The sequence below is a fragment of the Ammospiza nelsoni genome, chromosome 5 (genome assembly GCF_027579445.1).
Source record: "Ammospiza nelsoni isolate bAmmNel1 chromosome 5, bAmmNel1.pri, whole genome shotgun sequence".
NCBI lineage: Eukaryota > Metazoa > Chordata > Aves > Passeriformes > Passerellidae > Ammospiza > Ammospiza nelsoni.
Window position 1 is genome coordinate 61,288,959 of NC_080637.1, and position 18,675 is coordinate 61,307,633.

Consider the following 18,675-nt stretch of genomic DNA (forward strand, 5'->3'; position numbering starts at 1 on the left):
TTCATGCTGCAGCAGTAATCACTGCCTTTTCTGAGAACTCAGACAACCCAGCAGGTTTATCACACCTTCTCTCTAATGAAGTCTAACTATTTCATATCTTGACACTGGGAAAAAAAACCCCACAGCAGAAAAGCCTCCCATCTCAAGCATGCTATCCATGTTATTTATATTAACACAATCCTAGTCCTTTTTTAACTCTCCTTCAGTCACATCTGTGTTGGCATCACAGAACAGAAAACTCCCATATGGTTCCTTTAGAAATCCCCATGTGCTGAGCAGGATTTTGTAGTAGAGACTTGTGTACTGCATCCCTTACCTCTGCTGCAATCAGACTTCCCATTATCTAGCAGTTGGTATTTTCTAAATAATAGCACAAGTTGAAATGATTCAAAATTCATTACTCTTTATGTTTCAAATAGTTTAGACTAGAGAAAAGAGAGTATCACTACAAGAACAGTCTAGAAAAATCTGTTGAAGTGAGAGAAACACTCTGAGGTATAACAAGAATGACACTTTATTCACCAAGAATCTTGGTTGTGTCATAGTAGCTGATGTAAATGCACCAGAGTGAGGAATACTTGCAACTTTTCATGTAATAGACAAGGAGTGACAAAACTGAAGACATCAGATCACAGATGTTGGCTTCACTTGCATTTTAAAATTTGTTTCAGCACTTCATTCTAAGCACCCACATCACTGGGTTGGTCTTTGAGACCTCAAAAGGTAAAAAACAAGGCCAAATACTGTTTTTAGAAGGCTGGATCATCTGGCTGGGAATCCAGACATTAAAGGCAAAACCAAAATGATAAAAAAGAAAAAGAAAACTAAAAAGGAGTCACTCCAAATTTGATGAATTGGGATGAAGTGTTCTGGCAGAAAGGGAAGCAGCCTTATAAAATGGCATTCACAGATGAACGTTGCTATGGTTTCAGTTCTCAAGTACTGACAGTGAAAAAACAAGGGATGAGGACACAGAAGCAACAAATACATCACTGCTCAGACACAGAACAGTTTACATCAAAGATCTTGATGCACAAATGCTATTTTCAGGTTAGACAGAAATCATGAATCAGGTATTCCTTCCCAAACATGCCTGTCCCATGGAGATGTATTACAGCATGTGGAATCATTAACATTTATGGAATATTTGTTCACAATTAAGTAATCTCCTCATAGGATCCCCCGACTCTGGGAAGTCATATTATCCAACAAGCAGGGTTTGAGAAATGCAGATATCCTGCAGTTCAGTTAGATGGTGCATGCTCTCTCAAAGTTGAAATGAATATAAAACACTCAGTGAGATGACTGCTCTTCTGTTTTGTCAGTCCTGTAGCTGCACTATTTATTATTCACTGCAAGTGGAGGGGTGGGGGAATGAGAAGAATAATTGAATGCACATATGGGGGATCATTTTGCCTTTGCAGAACTATTCTAAACTAGATTACTATTAAGTAATCTGCTCTCTCCCTAATAAGTATCCTGGCAACCAGTCAGGAAACTGAAAATCTATATTTAAAATAAGAAGGACACAAAAAATGCCTCAAGAGAATTAAGTAAATTGTTGCTATGTGGACGAGGCAGATCTAGAAAATGCAGAAATGTCATCTCACAGCATGAGAATCAGAAACATGAAACACACAGAACATCAGAAAGTTGCCCACCCAAGTCTGAATCAATCTGTGATTCAGACCACCCTTGATTAAAGTCAGTGCCTCCCCTTACCTGGTCCCTGTTGTTGATGTTGGAGTATGGCAACTGTCCAGTCATCAATTCATAGAGAACAATCCCAAATGCATACACATCTGACTGAAAACTATAGGGGTTTTTATCTTGCATCCTAATAACTTCTGGTGCCTGTATCAGAAAAAGCAAGAATTAGTTTTTATTTCTGTCCATTGTGCTGCACCTCACCTACCAGGAACAAAAGATGGACTTGGCCAGGGTACAGGTGCAAGGTCCACTCTTGCCTTCACATGTTACTGGGTCCTAATACAGAGTGGATGCTGACATGAATCTCAAAACTCATTCCTTCATTTCAGCTTGGTGATCCCTTTTATTTTTCTATGACAGAGAAAAATTACCTTGGCCAAGCTGAGAACGTATTTTGAAACTAGAATTCTAATGACACTGAAATTAATGCCAGCTAACAGAGCTTTAAGCTTTTCCAGGCAGAAAAAGAGGAAGTGGAGCTGCACAGGAGATTGCAATATAAATCAACTCCTCTTGAATCCTTAAAACTTAAGAGCATCTTACTTTTTCCTGAGCTAGTTCCTCTACTCTGTTGCAGGATGTTTTGCAAGGCTTTTCTCACCTTCTCCTCAACCCTAGATTAATGATACATAATTAATTAATTATAATAATTAACAATTCATTTTCCTTAGCCACTATTTTCATTTCAGTATAAACCTCAGAGTAAAAGATGGAGACACTACAGTTTTTCTGGTGACTACTGGAAAACACATGCCTAAAGAAGAATTGAAAAACATTCATTTACTACTTCATATTACTGCTTGTCTTTTCCAGCTTAAGCCAACTTTTTTATGTCAATGTGCCAGAGGGATAGGAGCAGGATGTTTGGCCAAAGGTAAATAAATTTGTTGAAACAAGCTCACTACTTCCCCCTTGCTTACCATCCATAGAATGGAACCAGACAACTGTTCAAACTGTTGGGATCCACTCCATCGTGATTTCACTGTAGCTAGACCAAAATCACCTATTTTTACTGTGAGGTCTTCATGAAGAAAAATATCTAAGGGGGGAATGTTAAGGGAAAACAGACAAGCAGTGCTGGTCCTGTCCTAAAAGAACAATGAACAGCTACAAATTTGCAACATGAACATGACAGTTTTAACCACTCAGCATCACTGAAGAAGGTTTCCATATCACACAGGTTTTAAGCAGCCAGCATGGTGAATTATGGTAGGTAAGGGTTATGTAAGTAATGCCTGGGTCACTGCTGAGCAGACCATGGCCAGGTGGCTTTCATGACGTGCCAAGTATGAGAAAAGCTGAAAACATTCCATGAGCCAACTCACATAATCTTTCATTACATGAAGAAACCAAAGGATGCAAAAAAATCTTTGTGATACCAACTAAAACTCCCTGTGTTATTGCAATTGAATCAAAAGACACAGTAAGCATCTCCTATTTTGTTATTAGTGCTATTACCCCTTCTCAGTGAATCTTCTATTTGGCAAATATTCACACATGAACAGCTTTTCATATCAGTAAGTTAATTTCTGGCAGAAAAAATACAAAAAAACCAAAAACCAGGAATGCTTTCACCTTCCAAAATTACATCTCTGGGAAAGGATACTATTACTCTTGAGGTCTCTGTGGATGATTGACTTGGCATGCAAATAACTGAAAAGGAATATCACAGATTAGGTGGGTTAGATAATACTTCACCAATCAACAACTCAAAATTCACTGTACTACTGAAACAAATTATGTTGACATTCAAACTGCACATTTATGCAGGCAGTAAAACTACAGTTAGCCACGACAATTTCTGCAACATTCACAGGAAAAAATAAAATAAAGCTTAGACTTCCAGCTCAAATCTGATGCTACTGTTGAATAACAATTATGCTCAAAATTCTGCTTTTCAATTCTAACTCAATATTCACAGTAAAAAGAACTTCACTAATTTTTTTCATGCAATTCTGTGCTGAAATTTCTGCCTCCCAGCCTTAATGGGGACTGTCAAGACTTTGTGAGTTAGTCACAGCTTTAGATAAGGTGTTCCTAAATTGCAGGAGCTAAATGTGCTTTCCAGTCTCAATGTATACTTGGGTACACTGACTGCTTTTTAGTAGAGGAGTAGAAAAAAGATCCCCTGATTGCAGCCTGGATAAACAGATGGCAGGGAACACAGAGGAAAGCACTTGCCCCACAGCAGATACAGCCTGAATTAGTCTCCCATGGCTCTTTGTTTAGTCAATGAGACTGGCACAAAACTGCTGGAAAAGCCCCAGTTTGTGTCTCTGCTTTGAATCGTGTTCACAAAACAGCTTCTGCATCTCCCCTACCTACAGATGGAGCCTGGGGAGATGCACAGGCTAACAGAAGGCTAAGGCTGGTTGCTGCAAACACCTCCATGCCTCTTGACTGAAAATGTAATGGAACACTAAGTAGAAAAATGGCACAATGAACTGCAATCATCATAGTGGTTTTACAGCTGAAGTGCAATTTCTCTGGTCTTACAGCAATGTTCTGACTTTGACACACAATATTTGGCTAGTTTGGTAAATTCTAACTTGATGGCCTTCTATGGGAGTAAGGATTATTTACAATCCTTAGAACAAAATAGGGATGTTCTCTTCAGATGTTGAAACCTGTTATTCAGAGAGAGCTCTGATACCTTCACCAAATGTTTTGATGATTGAGACAGGACCCTGGGCTCAGCAAAGTGAGCAGAGAGCTGGCCTTATTTGCCTCTGTCAGCCAGTGTGAAGGGGATAAGTAAACATTGCCCCGGTGCTTATTTGCAGACAAGTAATCCAATACTTACTCCATGCCTTGTGCAGTCTGTCGTGCAATATCAATTAGCTTGATCATTTCAAATTTGGTCTCAATGATGTGTAGATGGTGATACAAACTGGACCCTTCACACCATTGTGTAACAATAGCCAACTGGGGTTTTGTTGAATAACCCATGAAAAGCAGGATATTCACATGTCGTGTTTTCCTGTTTACAAAAACATAAGAAACAGGAGGAAATCAGGCCAAGAAATCAGGAAAACAGGCAGATCTATCACAGTCCACAAACATATTTCCAAACAGAAGGTGTTGGGTCAATCTCAACTTTTACTATGATAACCTCTTGTTAGATTAATTTAATGAATTATTCCTGAAGTTAGCCTTTCTTATCATACTAACATGGAATAACTAGTCTGGGGTAACTGAAAAATGCCAGAGCTCTTTTATGTTTACTTTTATTAAAAAATTAACAAGAGATACCAGCGTGTGAGGCTTTGTCCTTGCAGCAGTGTGGGCTAGGACAGTGCTATGCTATGAGACTGTGCCCTGTTCAGGTTCAAGAACTTGTCAAGTGATGCTGAGAGTAACTGCTGAAGAAACAAAAAATAAGCAGTTTCTTGCAAATCCTAATGGAGAAAGCACAACTATAGGTAAATCTGCCTTGTCTGGTCAAAGGATAGAACAAGTGACTATATATCAAACAGGCTGGGCTCCATCAAAGGGACTACCAGCAGAAAGCTGGACTAAGATTTCATTTCATTGATTTCATTCAGTTCTGTCAAAATTCTATCAAGAAAATGAAGAGATAGCCAAAGCAGCACAGCCCAGAAAGCCTCTACTTCCACAACTATGAGCTTAAGAGTTTTCAGAACTAACATTTTCCAAGGGTAAAAGGCTGACCATTCCCTTTCTCCTTGTAGCTTATTTGGGATGTTTCCACAGCACAGGTGCCCAGCTCAACCCATCAGGTTTCCTGGGACAAAAACCTTCTTGGTATTTTGTTTCTTAAAACACAATTATGCTCAACACTGCTCCAGATTGTACTTTGATGCAATGATTCTCCAAAATGTATATTCTATCATGTAATGCTGATGGATCTTCAAGAGCTGAACCCAAAACAAATATCTCCTCTGAGATAGTAGAAGCAGTAGACATGAGAAAAGGAAATAATGAAATGACTTTATAAGAATTACATTAAAAAAACTCAGAAATTTATGTTACTGAACAGGAACTATTAAACAACAGATAATATGGACAGGACTGTAGCTGAAAAATCAACCACTAGTCATGTTCTCCTCCTACTGCAAAATGTGAATGAGAAGAAAGGAAGGCCTACAGCTCACACTTAGGCTTGACTGTGCCCTGGGGATAGTAAATTGGCAAAAACTAGTTCTGAGTGTTTGCACACAACATAGGTGTGCAGACAAACACATACAATGGGTACAAAGAAATATTTTTAAATGGTTATCTCTTCTGCCTGAAGTATCATCACACAGGAGTGAGACCAATGTGTTCCAATGGAGATCTAAAAATTCAGTGATTAATGAAGCACAAATCTACACACATTATTTCGTGCCATTAAAAATATTCTTACCTGAGCACTCCTACTTCATTTTTGAAAGCCTGTAACTGTTGAGGTGTGGGTGCCGTAACATTCAACATTTTCACTGCCACATCACCTTTAAAACAGAAAATTTAGTAAGTGCCATTGATACATATTCCTCTCTTGAGAGAATGCTGTACAGAGCATCAGAAATTTTGGGATACACTGTTTTTTTAGCTTACAGGAAATAAATCACTACAGTTTTAAACTAAGTCAATATTCAGTAAAATGTAGAAATACTATTTTTACTTTACTCTGAGAAATCATAGCCAGGTCAAAGCTATTAAAAATACACATCTGAAATCCTCATTCATCAGGGGGAATACTTCTGCCTTTGTAATGTTTCATCTTTACCCTAATAATTTCTCAGTTCAGAAGAACATGCAAGAATTGAGTTTCCAAGCAATATGAAATACTTACACTAGTTATTTAGCACACTACTTATTAATTTAAAATTCATATTCACTGCGGTCTCCCCATTATGTCCACATCTCTCTTGCTCTGAGGAGCCCAGAACTGGGCCCAGCATTCCAGGTGTGGCATCACCAGGGCTGAGGAGGAGGATTGGCTCCCTTAACCTGCTGGCAATGCCTAGTACAGCCCAGGAGCCCATCTGTGGGCGTCCCAGTTGCTGGGGTACTGGTTGCTGGTTTCTCTGGGTCTGGGTTGAAGGCACTTGAGATGGTATTTCATGCTTGGACTCAAGTGTTTATTATTTCTTATCAGTAAAACAGTCTCACAACCATGAGTTTAGCAGCTTTTCATGAGAAGGCACAAAATGGCCAACAACCTCTTGTTACGAGGTCTTTCAGGAACTATCCAATTAAGAGCTGACACCTAGATTATTTTCCCTTTTAACCCACAGAGCTGCAATGTGGACTTTTCTGCCCTATTACAAAATGCCAGCCAAACCCATGAAGAAGAAAAAGAAACCCAGGATGACACCCTGTGCCCTCCATCTTGCTTCCATCCACAACATACTAAAAAGCCCAAAACCTAAATTTCTCCCCAAGTGATCACCTACACTACTCTCTATAATCTATTTCACACTTTTGTGGATTCTAGTCTACCTTGAAGTGTCGGAAACTTTCTTCATGAATGAGGGTCAGTCAGGGCTCCCCTGGGGGTCAGGGCACCCCAGAGCAGACAGAGAAATATTCCCTGTGCCCTGGGTTTCCACACCCATCTTTCCCTCTTTGTGGCATGGGCACACTGCTGGCTCAGCCTGGTGCCCACCAGAACCCAGGTGTGTTTCTGGGAAGCTGCTGTCCAGCTGGGTGTGCCCTGGCAGGCACTGTGACCTCCTCAACAACAGCTGTTTGCCACCATGGCCACATACCATGCCACTTTCCTTTGTAGACTGTTCCAAATGATCCAGATCCTATCCTTTGGCCAACTGTGATCTGTCCATCTGGTATCTCCCAATCATCACTTGAATCCCGTCGACCAAGTGTTTTCTTTATATATGTGCAAAAACAATAAAAAGGAAGAAAACAAGTGCATTAATGTCTCTGAAAACAGCTCCTTTGTTAAAAAATTCTCACCATCAATAATGTCCTAAAAAACTGTTCTTTTTTAGATGCTGTCTTTTGACTTCCAAACTTAGCCCTACACAAAACCTCAGGACACAGGTATGCCAAATTATTACCTGACATGAAACATTTGCAACAGCTTTCTGGCAGTGTTAAAACCAGAAAATATAAAGAAATGCTTAACAAAAAGAAAGTAGTATTTGATTTTAAATTCTTAATCGTAATAATAAACTGTGAATTTTTTAAAAAGTGGATGTTTTTATGTTTTCATGTATTGTTACTAAAAATTTGTTACATTTGTTACTTTCAAAATTAATGAATCGTGGTGGGAAAAGTTAAGCTGTTACATGAAGGGAAAAAAGCGTAACAATATGAATCACACCAGTAAAAGTGAGCTTAGTCAATTATTTAAATTATTTAGATAGCAGTCCCACAATTATTTATGGATTTAAAGTGGGTTATCCCACTCTATTATTTATCGGTTTCAAGTCCTTGATCACTGCCATATTCATCTTCAAAATAATTTATAGAACTTGGATGAAAGAAAAGTGAGAGGAATATGGTTGTGTAATAATTCTACAGAAGAAAAGGGCTGCTCTTTCCCTTACCATTCGATTTCTGTCTTCTGAGGATGAGGATGATTTCCTTTCCCGTTGGGGCCCTGGTGATTTCTGTAACGCTTTCACATTGGTTAGTGACCCGGGCAAAGAAGCAGGAGGTGTTGCAGACAAGCCTGCAGCTGAGCCTGAATTTCAGAAATAGGATAGTTTTATCTGTAAGAATCCACCTTACAAGAATATATTGATATTAGGTGCAAGAATTGTGTTTGAGATGCACTATCTCTAAACATCAATGTGAATGTTAAGAGAGAACAAACATATACGGGAATATTGTCCTAATATTACATTAGTGCTCATGTCTCAGATTTCAGGAAAAGACAAAACTATACCAAATATCCCTGTATAGATTTCTTAATATTTGATATAACATCCCTGTGTAAATTTATATATATGTGATATAATCTCCATTCTCTTCATGAATTAACAAAAAGACAACGTCTTTTTTAGTAAGAAAAAAAATACTTGAAGATGTATTTTTAAAATTCCATCAGTTTCTTTGAGAACAGTAGCATTTTAGTTAGCAGCATCTACTCTGATATTTCTTGTATCTAAGCTTTTATGAACCCAACAAATAGCTGAACTATTGTACTTTGGAATCAAAATAGACTAAATGCAAATAATCAAAATTTTTTCTGGTTGAGTCTCCAAGTGCCACCTGAAAATCATTTGGCTGTTTTAAAGCTATTTGTTAGCAGAGAACTATTATTTTAAAAAAATTAGACTTTAGAAAGGACTAAAAAAGCACAAGTACTTTAGTTAGCTATTTGAAGCATATTCTAGGAAACACAAAAAGAACAGTATGTCTGTGGCCTGTAGGTTATCTAAACAAATCTATGCAGGAAAATGTTACTGAGAGAGCTGTTTCAGAGCCCCAGTGGCCCTTTTCAAATAGAGCACTTCACCTAGACACTGCTTTTTAAAATACATCACAATTATTCCTAACAAGGTTATGCTGACCCTTCCAATGCAAAGGACGTAAAATAGGGTCAACTGTTAATTAAATTCATGCTGCTTTGCTAAACAATGTATGTCATTGAACAAGACCTCTAACATTCCACTGCCTTCTCTCACATCAGTGCTCTGGGAAGTGGTGGAAGACAATACTCCTCATATTCTCTTAGAAGCTCCCCCCCTAAGCAAAAAGTGTCTCCTAATGGCAACCAGGACTTTGTGACTTTTTAAACTGCTGCTTAAGCTCAGTCACTCAGTGCATGCTAATTTATCAGACTATATGTATCCATCACTGGACTCACTAAGCTAAAATCGATGCACTTGTAAGGGGATGCACAAAATTGTATACCAACAGATACAAAATGGGACACAGCATCTGTAAACTGTCCCACATACTAAAGCAACAATAATGATGTATATTGTGCATCCTAGCTACATTTATAAGCAGCTAGAAGCCACTGACTTGAAGGATGCACTTGTGTGTTCATGTTATGGCCACTAGGCTGTCATTATTTATTAAATGATTCATCTGAAATCAAATACACATGGAATCAAATGTATGATGTTCCCAGAACATGAGCAATTTTTCAAAAGTTGACTGGGCTACAGATTTCCTCTGCAATAGCAAAGATCTGGGATGCATTTTCTTTGAAGTAGCTAAAATCTCCTCTTTAAATTTTAATCCTGCAATATGGGAACACTAGCACAATGTTCACCCTTGACCAAAAATGCTTTTAGCACATGGCAGAACACTGTAGTTAATCTGTTCATAATAATACCAGATGGGCTGTTTTCAAGTTATAAGAGTAGAATAGTTCAGATAATGCTGGATTTAAGTCAATAGCTTGGACTCTGAAGCAGTACATAACATGTTTCATTCTGCAGCCAGTTTGCTTGTTGGGAACACCTGGCTTCTTACAAAGACTTCTGGAAGATCTTCACAAGTTCAAAAGGTGAACTGCTTTTGATATATTCTGAAACAAGAGTCTTTGAAACAGCCAAGATTGTAGCATTTCAAAACCACACTACATGCACTGAACTAACCATTCCTACACATATTATGTGGAGACACAAGTATGAACATTTCATGCTATTACTCAATAGTTGGTTTCTCCAGCATATGAAATCCCAGAGAGTTTTTTTGGGATTTTGTGCAATACAACAGATCCATTGACAGCTCAAGGCCTGAATTACCCCCTCGGCCAATGATACGAAAATCTAACCTAATCTTATTTTACATAGTATGGGACAGAAATACTGTTTCAGTCAAATTAACTAACTAAATAAAAACTACTAAAACCACCTAGAGCCCCGATGTGGTGTCACTAGCACACTGTTAAAATGAATATTTGTTGAAAGCTGACATGACACATTACTTGAAAAGCTTGAGACCTAACAAGATATCAATGGAAATGTTTGTAATTCACATTTGATTACCTACATCACTTTTCAAAACAGAATATTAAATATAGAAGACTGTTATAGCACTCAACTGACTTAAACTGAACAGTCAAGGAAATTCTAAGTTAAGGAGATCATTTTATATTTAAAATCACTGCAATGCATGCCCTTTGTTTAGAAAGATTAAATTAAGGTCCACAGAAAAACCTCAACTATGAAATTCCTTGCTTTTGAAGATTTAAGTCAGACTTCATTTATAATCATTTTCAAGCGTGTAAAGGTGAAAGTGAGTATGTGTGAAAAGCACATTCAAAGCATTCCAGCCAGGCCAAGCAAAAAACAGAGGTGTTTTGATAAACTCACACACTTACATACACACGGTGTGAGGGTGAGGCACAAACAGCATCTGTGGTTTTACTTATTTTGTTTGGGTGAAAACAAGAAAGAAGAGCCCAACTACCTCTGAACACTGGGCCAGGCTCAAAATCAAACACTATTTCACTGGGGACAGAATGAAGGAGGGGACTGGGAGTCCGGGATTGGTATTTCCGAAGACAGCGCATCAGCTGGTTCAAAGGGGCTGTTAGAGAGAAAGAGACGGGCAGGCAGAGACAGAAAGACAGACACATAGAAGAAATGAAAGAAGTCATGGGAAATAACTAGGATGCTTTGACTCCTAATCATAGATTTCTTCTGTACTTTGAAGGAAAAAAGTCAATTCCCAAGCACACTGTTACAGGACTGGAAATAGCCAATTGTTTTCAGATGCCAAGCAGACGGTTTATGATCAAAAGTTAAAACCAACATGATCGCACAACATTTAAATGTTGGACAAAATGGGCAAAACTCTGGAGAGCCACACCTATCAACACATACAAAAAATAGCTTAAACTGGCAATTGGCAATTAGTAGCTTGCAGGGTTAAAGGAAATTTCTTTCTTTAAAGTGCCTATTGCTGGCATTATTAAAGACAGCTCCATCAAACACAACACATCCTACCAAATACCAGATTTGCATGGGAGAAACAAAGTGAGTGAAAGCCCAGAGTACAAAACCTTTGAGATCAGGAAAGGGTGCACTATGGTAATTCAGACCCATACTTATGGCTGAAGCAAGTTATAATCAGTAGGAAGCAATTGTGTTACTGATTTGGAGTTGGAAAACCGGTCATATGCCTGCCCTACTCAGTATTTCTGTATTTTCAATATTTCTGCTTTATTCTTATATTCATAGGAATAGATACAGCACATTAGAAGCTCCCTTCGGGACCTTGACAACCACTGGGAGAAGTGACTTAAGAGGCCCGTGCACAACAGACAAAGAAAAATAAACCCCCTGGCACTAGTTGTGACTTAACTTTGAATTAGGGCAGTGAGTTCCTGAAGGAAACATAAAAAGACCTGGGTTTAGTGTAAGATCCTAATAATCTGCTTCCAAGAGTAGCACAGGCATGCAGTAGAGCAAAGCAGCAACTTCAGCAGGGGTAGAGGGGGAGAAGAACTGGAGTATTTCAAGCTGCTTTAGGATGCAGCATTTCCAAGGTAAGGCTCATCTACCACAATGGTTTTCACTGAAAACCCCTGTTGTTTCCATGTGTGAAAAGGTAACAACAGGCATAAAAATCTTTGGGAAGTTGTAGTGTATCTGTGTGCAGCCATGTGAGTGAATAAGTTTGTGTGTGTGGGTGGGTGAGAGAAAGAGTAAAAACAATTTTAAAACTAAAAAAACTAGATACTACTTCAAAACTTTTTCTCCTTCTGTCTCCCCCACTCCCAGAATGACCAGCAAATGACTCAAATCTTTGTGAAACAAATACTAAGTTCATGGACAAGCAAATGTAAATTCACTTTTTTGTTCTAGTCATATTTTGCATTGTGGCTGTGTTTTGTAGAAGGAAGTAGGGTAATTGGAAAGGACAAAACAGTTGTGTAATTAAAAGTAACACAGCAGTTAGTTTAAAGGCTACTTACCTCCCTCTCCTCGTAAACTCTGGTCTCTAATCAAGTCCTATAAAAAAATGTAAAAGCTGTGTTTAATTTAGGTGTTAACATTTACATTCTGGAATCAATTTAAACTGATAAGTTTGTGAATTCATAGTGTCATATGTTGCCCATGAAATAAAAGTGGTTTTCTATCCTGACTTACTAATAGCAATAACTCAAAGAACTACTACACTTCTCAAAATTAAGTTGCTTTAAAACAGCATCTCTCTGCAGTAAAGAGAAAGGTACAACACCCAAAAGGGATGCTGACAAGAAAATATTGATTTAAAAACACAGCTGGTCAGTAGCAGAAATGGTTTGAATTATCAGAACCTGGGACATCAATTTGCTGTACTGAGTCAAATGAATTCAGTCAAATGAATCCTGCTTTGTTTTTTCTTTTAACAACACATCTGATTTGCATAGCTAGGCACACTGTTCTTCTCAGAAATGACTAACTGCAGAAGGCTTTCTTCACTTGCAATCCTCTGTGAGCTGAAACTATCTTTTGCAACATGTCCAGACTAAAAGCAAACTACAATAAGGACTCTATAAACAGGAGAAAATTACAGCAGTTTCCTTCTGTATGCCCATTTTTATAATAGAGCACTTTTTTATTACACTATTATATTTATTCCCTTCTTGTTCCATAATTATATTTGTTCCCTTATGCACCTGTGCTTTGTCAAAAGCACTGGCTATGCCTCAGCTGCACCACTGCCATATACCACATGCAAATACCTACACAGCCACTCTTAAAATTAACATTTCACCTTTTCCTCAGCTCACATGCAAAACTGATTTTGTGCCTCAGTGTCCAGGCAGATTTCAAGTCTGCTCACCCAACAAATGACTATTTTCTAGAGAGCAGATTTAAGGATAAAATACCAACTGTGTATGTTAGCAAAGTTAGCAAAAGGCAACATCTTGAAAGGTCCTAGGTGTCCTTATGCTAATATCAACTATTATTATTAGTTACATTTCACCATCCAGAGATTGCAAAATTGTGGAAAAAATCTTAATGTAGCAGTTTCCGAACACTCCAAAGGAATGCTCAGAACAACATAAACTGGGCTCTTAAACTCTTAAGGAACTATCAGAATATGTGAACTCAACTTAATTATTTAGTTTCCTTCAATGACAAAATTATTACATGGAATAAAAATACTAAAAAGTCTCTAATCTTGCATAACAATGTGTTTAACACAGAATGGTTTGCAAGAGTGGTTACTGGCAACAGTGTAAGTCTTGGGACTAATGGCAGAAAAAAGAGGCAGTTGTTTAGGGCAGAATATTTCTTTGAAAATGAAAAGGACAGAACTGTCAAAAGGCAGTTCTGCTTTCAGAGAATGGATTGTGTTCTTACAGCTCTCAACAGCAAAAAATAATCTATTAAAAAAATCAAAAATAAATGATCTTTGAGTATTCTGGTATATCACTGAGGATTATCTTAGAACCATAGTGTACAATGCAACAAACAGATATTCACCAGGAATACATCCCATCTCCTATTCCTGATCCAAGGGTGAGCAGTACTCACATCAATATTGACTGGCTCAATGGTGTTGATGTGGACGTTGGGAGCTGAGGAGGATCGGTCGCGTTGCCCAAATTGATTCCGATGGTCTTCATCTGCTGGTCGGAGGGGCTGTGGGATTGGAATGGATTTTGAAGGAGAAGGACTAGGGAGAATTGGTGGTCTGAGAAACAAAGTCAAGGAAAAAGAGGATTTAGGTCTACAAATGGCTTCAAACACTGCATAGTGGGTGTGGTAAGTCCTTTTCAACTATAATTATGCATAACAAAAAATCTGATCTAAAGCCCTGAATAAAAACAATTAATAATGAACAGTCTCTACTCCCCTATGATCAACTGCAACAACTCTGTTGCATCAACTACCTGATCACATGGCTGTGAAGTGTTCTGAGTTAAAACAAAGAAAACTCTACCATACAATGCCAAACTAGCAATAATAAATCTTGATCTGAAAAACTCATGCTGCCCAACATGCACTGCAGATAGCAAGATAGTCTGCAGTTTCCTCATGTCAGAGCCAATGCAATACACTCATTTTAATGGTAACCAATTGGGAATTAAAAATGCTTAACATCTCATATTAATGTTACAGTCAGAAAATGTCATAAAACAAAATCTATGGATGGGATTATTTTTCAACAAAGAAAAAGTGAAAATTACAGCTGGTCATTCAACCTAATTGATTAATAATTATGTATTATTGATACTAAAAACAACATGGCCAATATATCATTGATTCTAAAAATAAACATATTACCCTTTAACCTCAACCTTTAAGAAACAACTTTGAATAGCACAATATTTCAAATGTTATTTACAGTGCTACAATGCAATAGATTTGACTGAAAAGGCAAGTCTTCAGAACACACAAACAAGCTTCCTGAAGAAATGCAAATGCTGCCAGTCATAAATGTAGATATAGCCTATAATTATGGTATAATGAATTGAATATTCAAAAGACAAAACAACAAAATACTTGGGTTTTTTGTTTGTAAAAAGGCAGAAAGTCACTTCTTCGGTTATCCATTAGTTTTGTTAAAGTGCAATAAACTGGCAATTATCTCTTACCCTAGTCAAGGTCTGTCACTGTTAAGTCTAATGATTCAATCTAATGGATGTGAGGCAAAAGGCTAATGAAAACATTTGCCACCTTTGTCAAAGAAAACTTTATGGTAAAACATACATGGTATCTGACAACAAGCTTTTTAAGAGTTGGTTTCCTCTTCTAAGTTCTAAAAGAGGAGTGGAGTCCTCCAGCCATTCAATGACTCATGGATTAATTATAAAGCCCACAAAGACAATGTCCACAGGGAGAAGCTTCAGAAACAAAACTGACAGCAGCATATAGCAGCACCTGTTAGCCACCTCCTGTTAGCAATGCTCCTTGGCCGCTCCAAAAACCTTTGGGGAAACTAACATTTTCAACAGGACATCTTGGCATTTTTTCAGAAGCAGGTCTGTTTTATAGCCTACTATCCCACCTTTCATTGAAAAGTTTATCCAGTTTGGCATTGATCCCAGAAATCAGTGCTATCTGTATCCTAAGTACCTGTCATCTTTTCCTTCCTGGCCAACAATCTCACAATTGAAAATGGCAAAACAAAGTACTTGTGAATTAATTCAGGTAACAGTCTAGTAAGTCTTCCAATGAAATACCTGAATATGTTTGGGAAGTGGGGGAGGAGAGAAGAGGCAAGGGGTTTAACCCCTGCTTAACTTCAAGGAAAAAAAGCAGTTACCTACTGTCACATGACAGAATATATATTGGGAAGATACTGGGAAGCAATAAACTACCAACAGTCAAATCTCTGAGACAGGGCCTTGAAAAACCCAGCATTTCAGTAGTTGTTTATAATTTCAGAACTAATTTTTTAAATACAGTTGTTGTACATACACATAAGCTGAATTTTTCATTCGTTGGTACGCAAGTACCATTGCGGATGAGGAAGTTTTGAACTCCTGCATGTGTTTTTAAGTAAATCATGTGACTAGAACACACATCAGGAGATGGGACACTGCACAGACCCTAATGCAGGACTTGACTGACATTTAAAGGCACTCCAATTTCATCTTAAGGCAAGCATGTCAGATGCTGTATAAAAAAAGTATCAGCAGAAAACTCTAAAAATTGTCTAAACCAGGCCAGTACTGTCACTGCTGGGATAGCTAACTCCTGCTTAAACTTCCTGAGAGTTCTCAGGTAATAAGGAAATTAAGGGAAATACATCACAACATCCATCAGAACATTGCACCAGGACTGACTGTGACAAACCATTTTAGCTCTGCCACAAGACAAAACCAGAAGCAATCAGATATTCTGTGATCATGAGTAAGCCAAGGGAGTGAAAACCAGATTGAGGCAATCTTGTTTCAATTACATCCTCCTTTGAGTCATAAATGGTCATCTGCTACTTCTGTATTTCTGGTCACAGGTCATCAAGTCCATCATGTTGGCTAACACAGACAGCATGCTACGTCATACCATGTTTGAAAACAACTTGAACAGCTTTTTCTACTCATTACATTCTTACTGGGGGAAGTCCAGATCTTCAGAAAATAAGCTGATAAAGAATTTTTTTTTTTTTCCCCAGTCTCTAAGCTATTACTTGGAGGATCTCTGGGCTTTAGACAATAAAGAATCCAGAGATAGGAACCTCATAAGCAGTTAGCCACATGCCCCATCATGATTTCATTAATGGGTGTCCCTGAGACACTTTGAAAAATGTAGGTTATTTACGCTAAATGGAATTTTTTCTTGAAAAAGATAACTAGTGAAGTAAGAGACAAAGAGTTTGCTAGCTAAGACAGCCTACTGAGATCACAAGCTCAGAAAAGTATTACCACCAGCTTCTGCCTGTGTGTGGCAAAAGCTGGATCTTGGTTTGCATCAGGAAATTGTTCTATCAAAATCACGTCACCACAAAGAAGACAATGATCCTCTGAGCTACCAAAGGCTGTTCCTACAGTATTCCTACACTGAAATTACTCCAGAGGAGTATAAGTGACCAGGGGCTAAAAGGGCCAGATACCATTTGGAAAAGGGTGACATTGTCATTCCAGGCCAGTTCCAAAACTAGTTCTTAGGCTATGGAACCATAGTGCTGACAAAACACACTGGGAAAAAAAAAGGCCCAAAAGCCCCCCAAAAAATCAAACATACAAAAAAAAATTTAAACAAAAAAATCAACCCCCACCCCCAGAAAACAACAAGCTGAGGCTTAAAGGAACATGCAGTTTGAATATCAGGATTTGAGTTTCTGTTGCTCCTGTGGCCTTTGTGAACAGTTTACAGCCAACTTGTTAAAGGAGGCTTTCTACAAGTAAGCAGATAAATCACTTTCTCCCAGCTTCCAAGATGTGGGCATTGTTTTAACAAATCATTCTCAGCTTCTGAGGCAACAAGCTGATGTTGTCAAATCTCAATCTAATATGTTATAACCTTTCCAGGCAGTGGAAAAGCATGACAGAACATGCTTTTACCTTGGACCATATGTTTGGGATTAGCACATTGCTCCCTCCCCTTTTTATCAGGCAAAACAGAATGATGCTTTATCAGGAAACAAGAATAACTTATACCCTTTACCAAGCATAGCAAGTGACCAGATTTACTATTCCACAAAACTGGGTTCACAAGAAAGATTAAGGTAACTCAGAAAAGTCTGCACATGTTATGCTATATATAAACAATTTTATGAAATCATACACAGTATGTCTATTGGATTTTAGAACTTGCAATGATATAAATAAGTTCACTTTACAAATGCAAGATAAAAATTTAATATAGATTTTCCTTAATGTCCTTTACTCACCAATGTGATGTTTCATAAGTGTTTAAGAGCTGGTCTACACAGGAAAGATTTTTCTTATGACAGGTGTATTTGGGCTTTAAGTTTTTGTTGACTGTATTTTTAGTTTGCTGTACTTGAGCAAATGCTTGAACTGAAAATTCATATTCACCTAGCTTCAATTATAAGGTGTGCACCCATTCCTTTTTAAAATGACAGTACCTCTCTTGGACTGAGATTTTTTTTTCTCCTCCTCACACCCTGAGCAAGTCCATCTCAGTTTAGCCACTGGGCTCAGTGCTGCACACACAATTTACCTGTAAGGCTGCACACTCATATCCAAACCAAACCTACTGCAAGCTAGAATGAGTATCAAGGCTTTTTTTTTTTTTATTGTTTTTGTTTACTCCAGTGTTAACACCAAACTGGATTTGGTTGCTGTTAATGAAGAACACAGTCCACTTCCAGTTCCAAGCAGTTTCTTGGGAATGCTAAGGATCTGAGACACAGTGGTATTTCAGCTTTAGCAGCAAGCAGGTAAATTTAAATTGTGGAGGCCAAACAGGTTCTGATTTAATTATTGTGGTAATCCATAGACATTGCCACAAAATCTAACTTTTTTCTTTCTTTCCCCATCCCTGCAGCCTGGAAATAAATATTCAATCCCAAATCAAATGCCAATCTGGAAAAAAGGACAGCAGTACCAGTTTGTAACTACAAGCTAAATATCTTTCTTGCAGCATCCTCTCAAGTCAGTCTAGAAGCATCATGAGACAGATCCCT

The 18,675-nt window shown here is 38.0% G+C and overlaps 1 protein-coding gene across 1 annotated transcript in view; it reads right to left on the bottom strand.

Moving 5' to 3' along the window:
• Positions 1-18,675, bottom strand: part of BRAF (B-Raf proto-oncogene, serine/threonine kinase) — an 83,847-nt gene that overhangs the window by 16,372 nt on the left and 48,800 nt on the right. The window contains exons 8-16 of the mRNA XM_059471553.1: positions 14,112-14,271; positions 12,560-12,596; positions 8,226-8,362; positions 7,425-7,542; positions 6,077-6,161; positions 4,514-4,690; positions 3,317-3,363; positions 2,631-2,749; positions 1,723-1,854 (exon numbers count right to left, since the gene is read on the bottom strand). Of these exons, the coding sequence (XP_059327536.1) occupies positions 1,723-1,854; positions 2,631-2,749; positions 3,317-3,363; positions 4,514-4,690; positions 6,077-6,161; positions 7,425-7,542; positions 8,226-8,362; positions 12,560-12,596; positions 14,112-14,271 (1,012 nt within the window). The remainder of the gene's footprint in view (positions 1-1,722; positions 1,855-2,630; positions 2,750-3,316; positions 3,364-4,513; positions 4,691-6,076; positions 6,162-7,424; positions 7,543-8,225; positions 8,363-12,559; positions 12,597-14,111; positions 14,272-18,675) is intronic.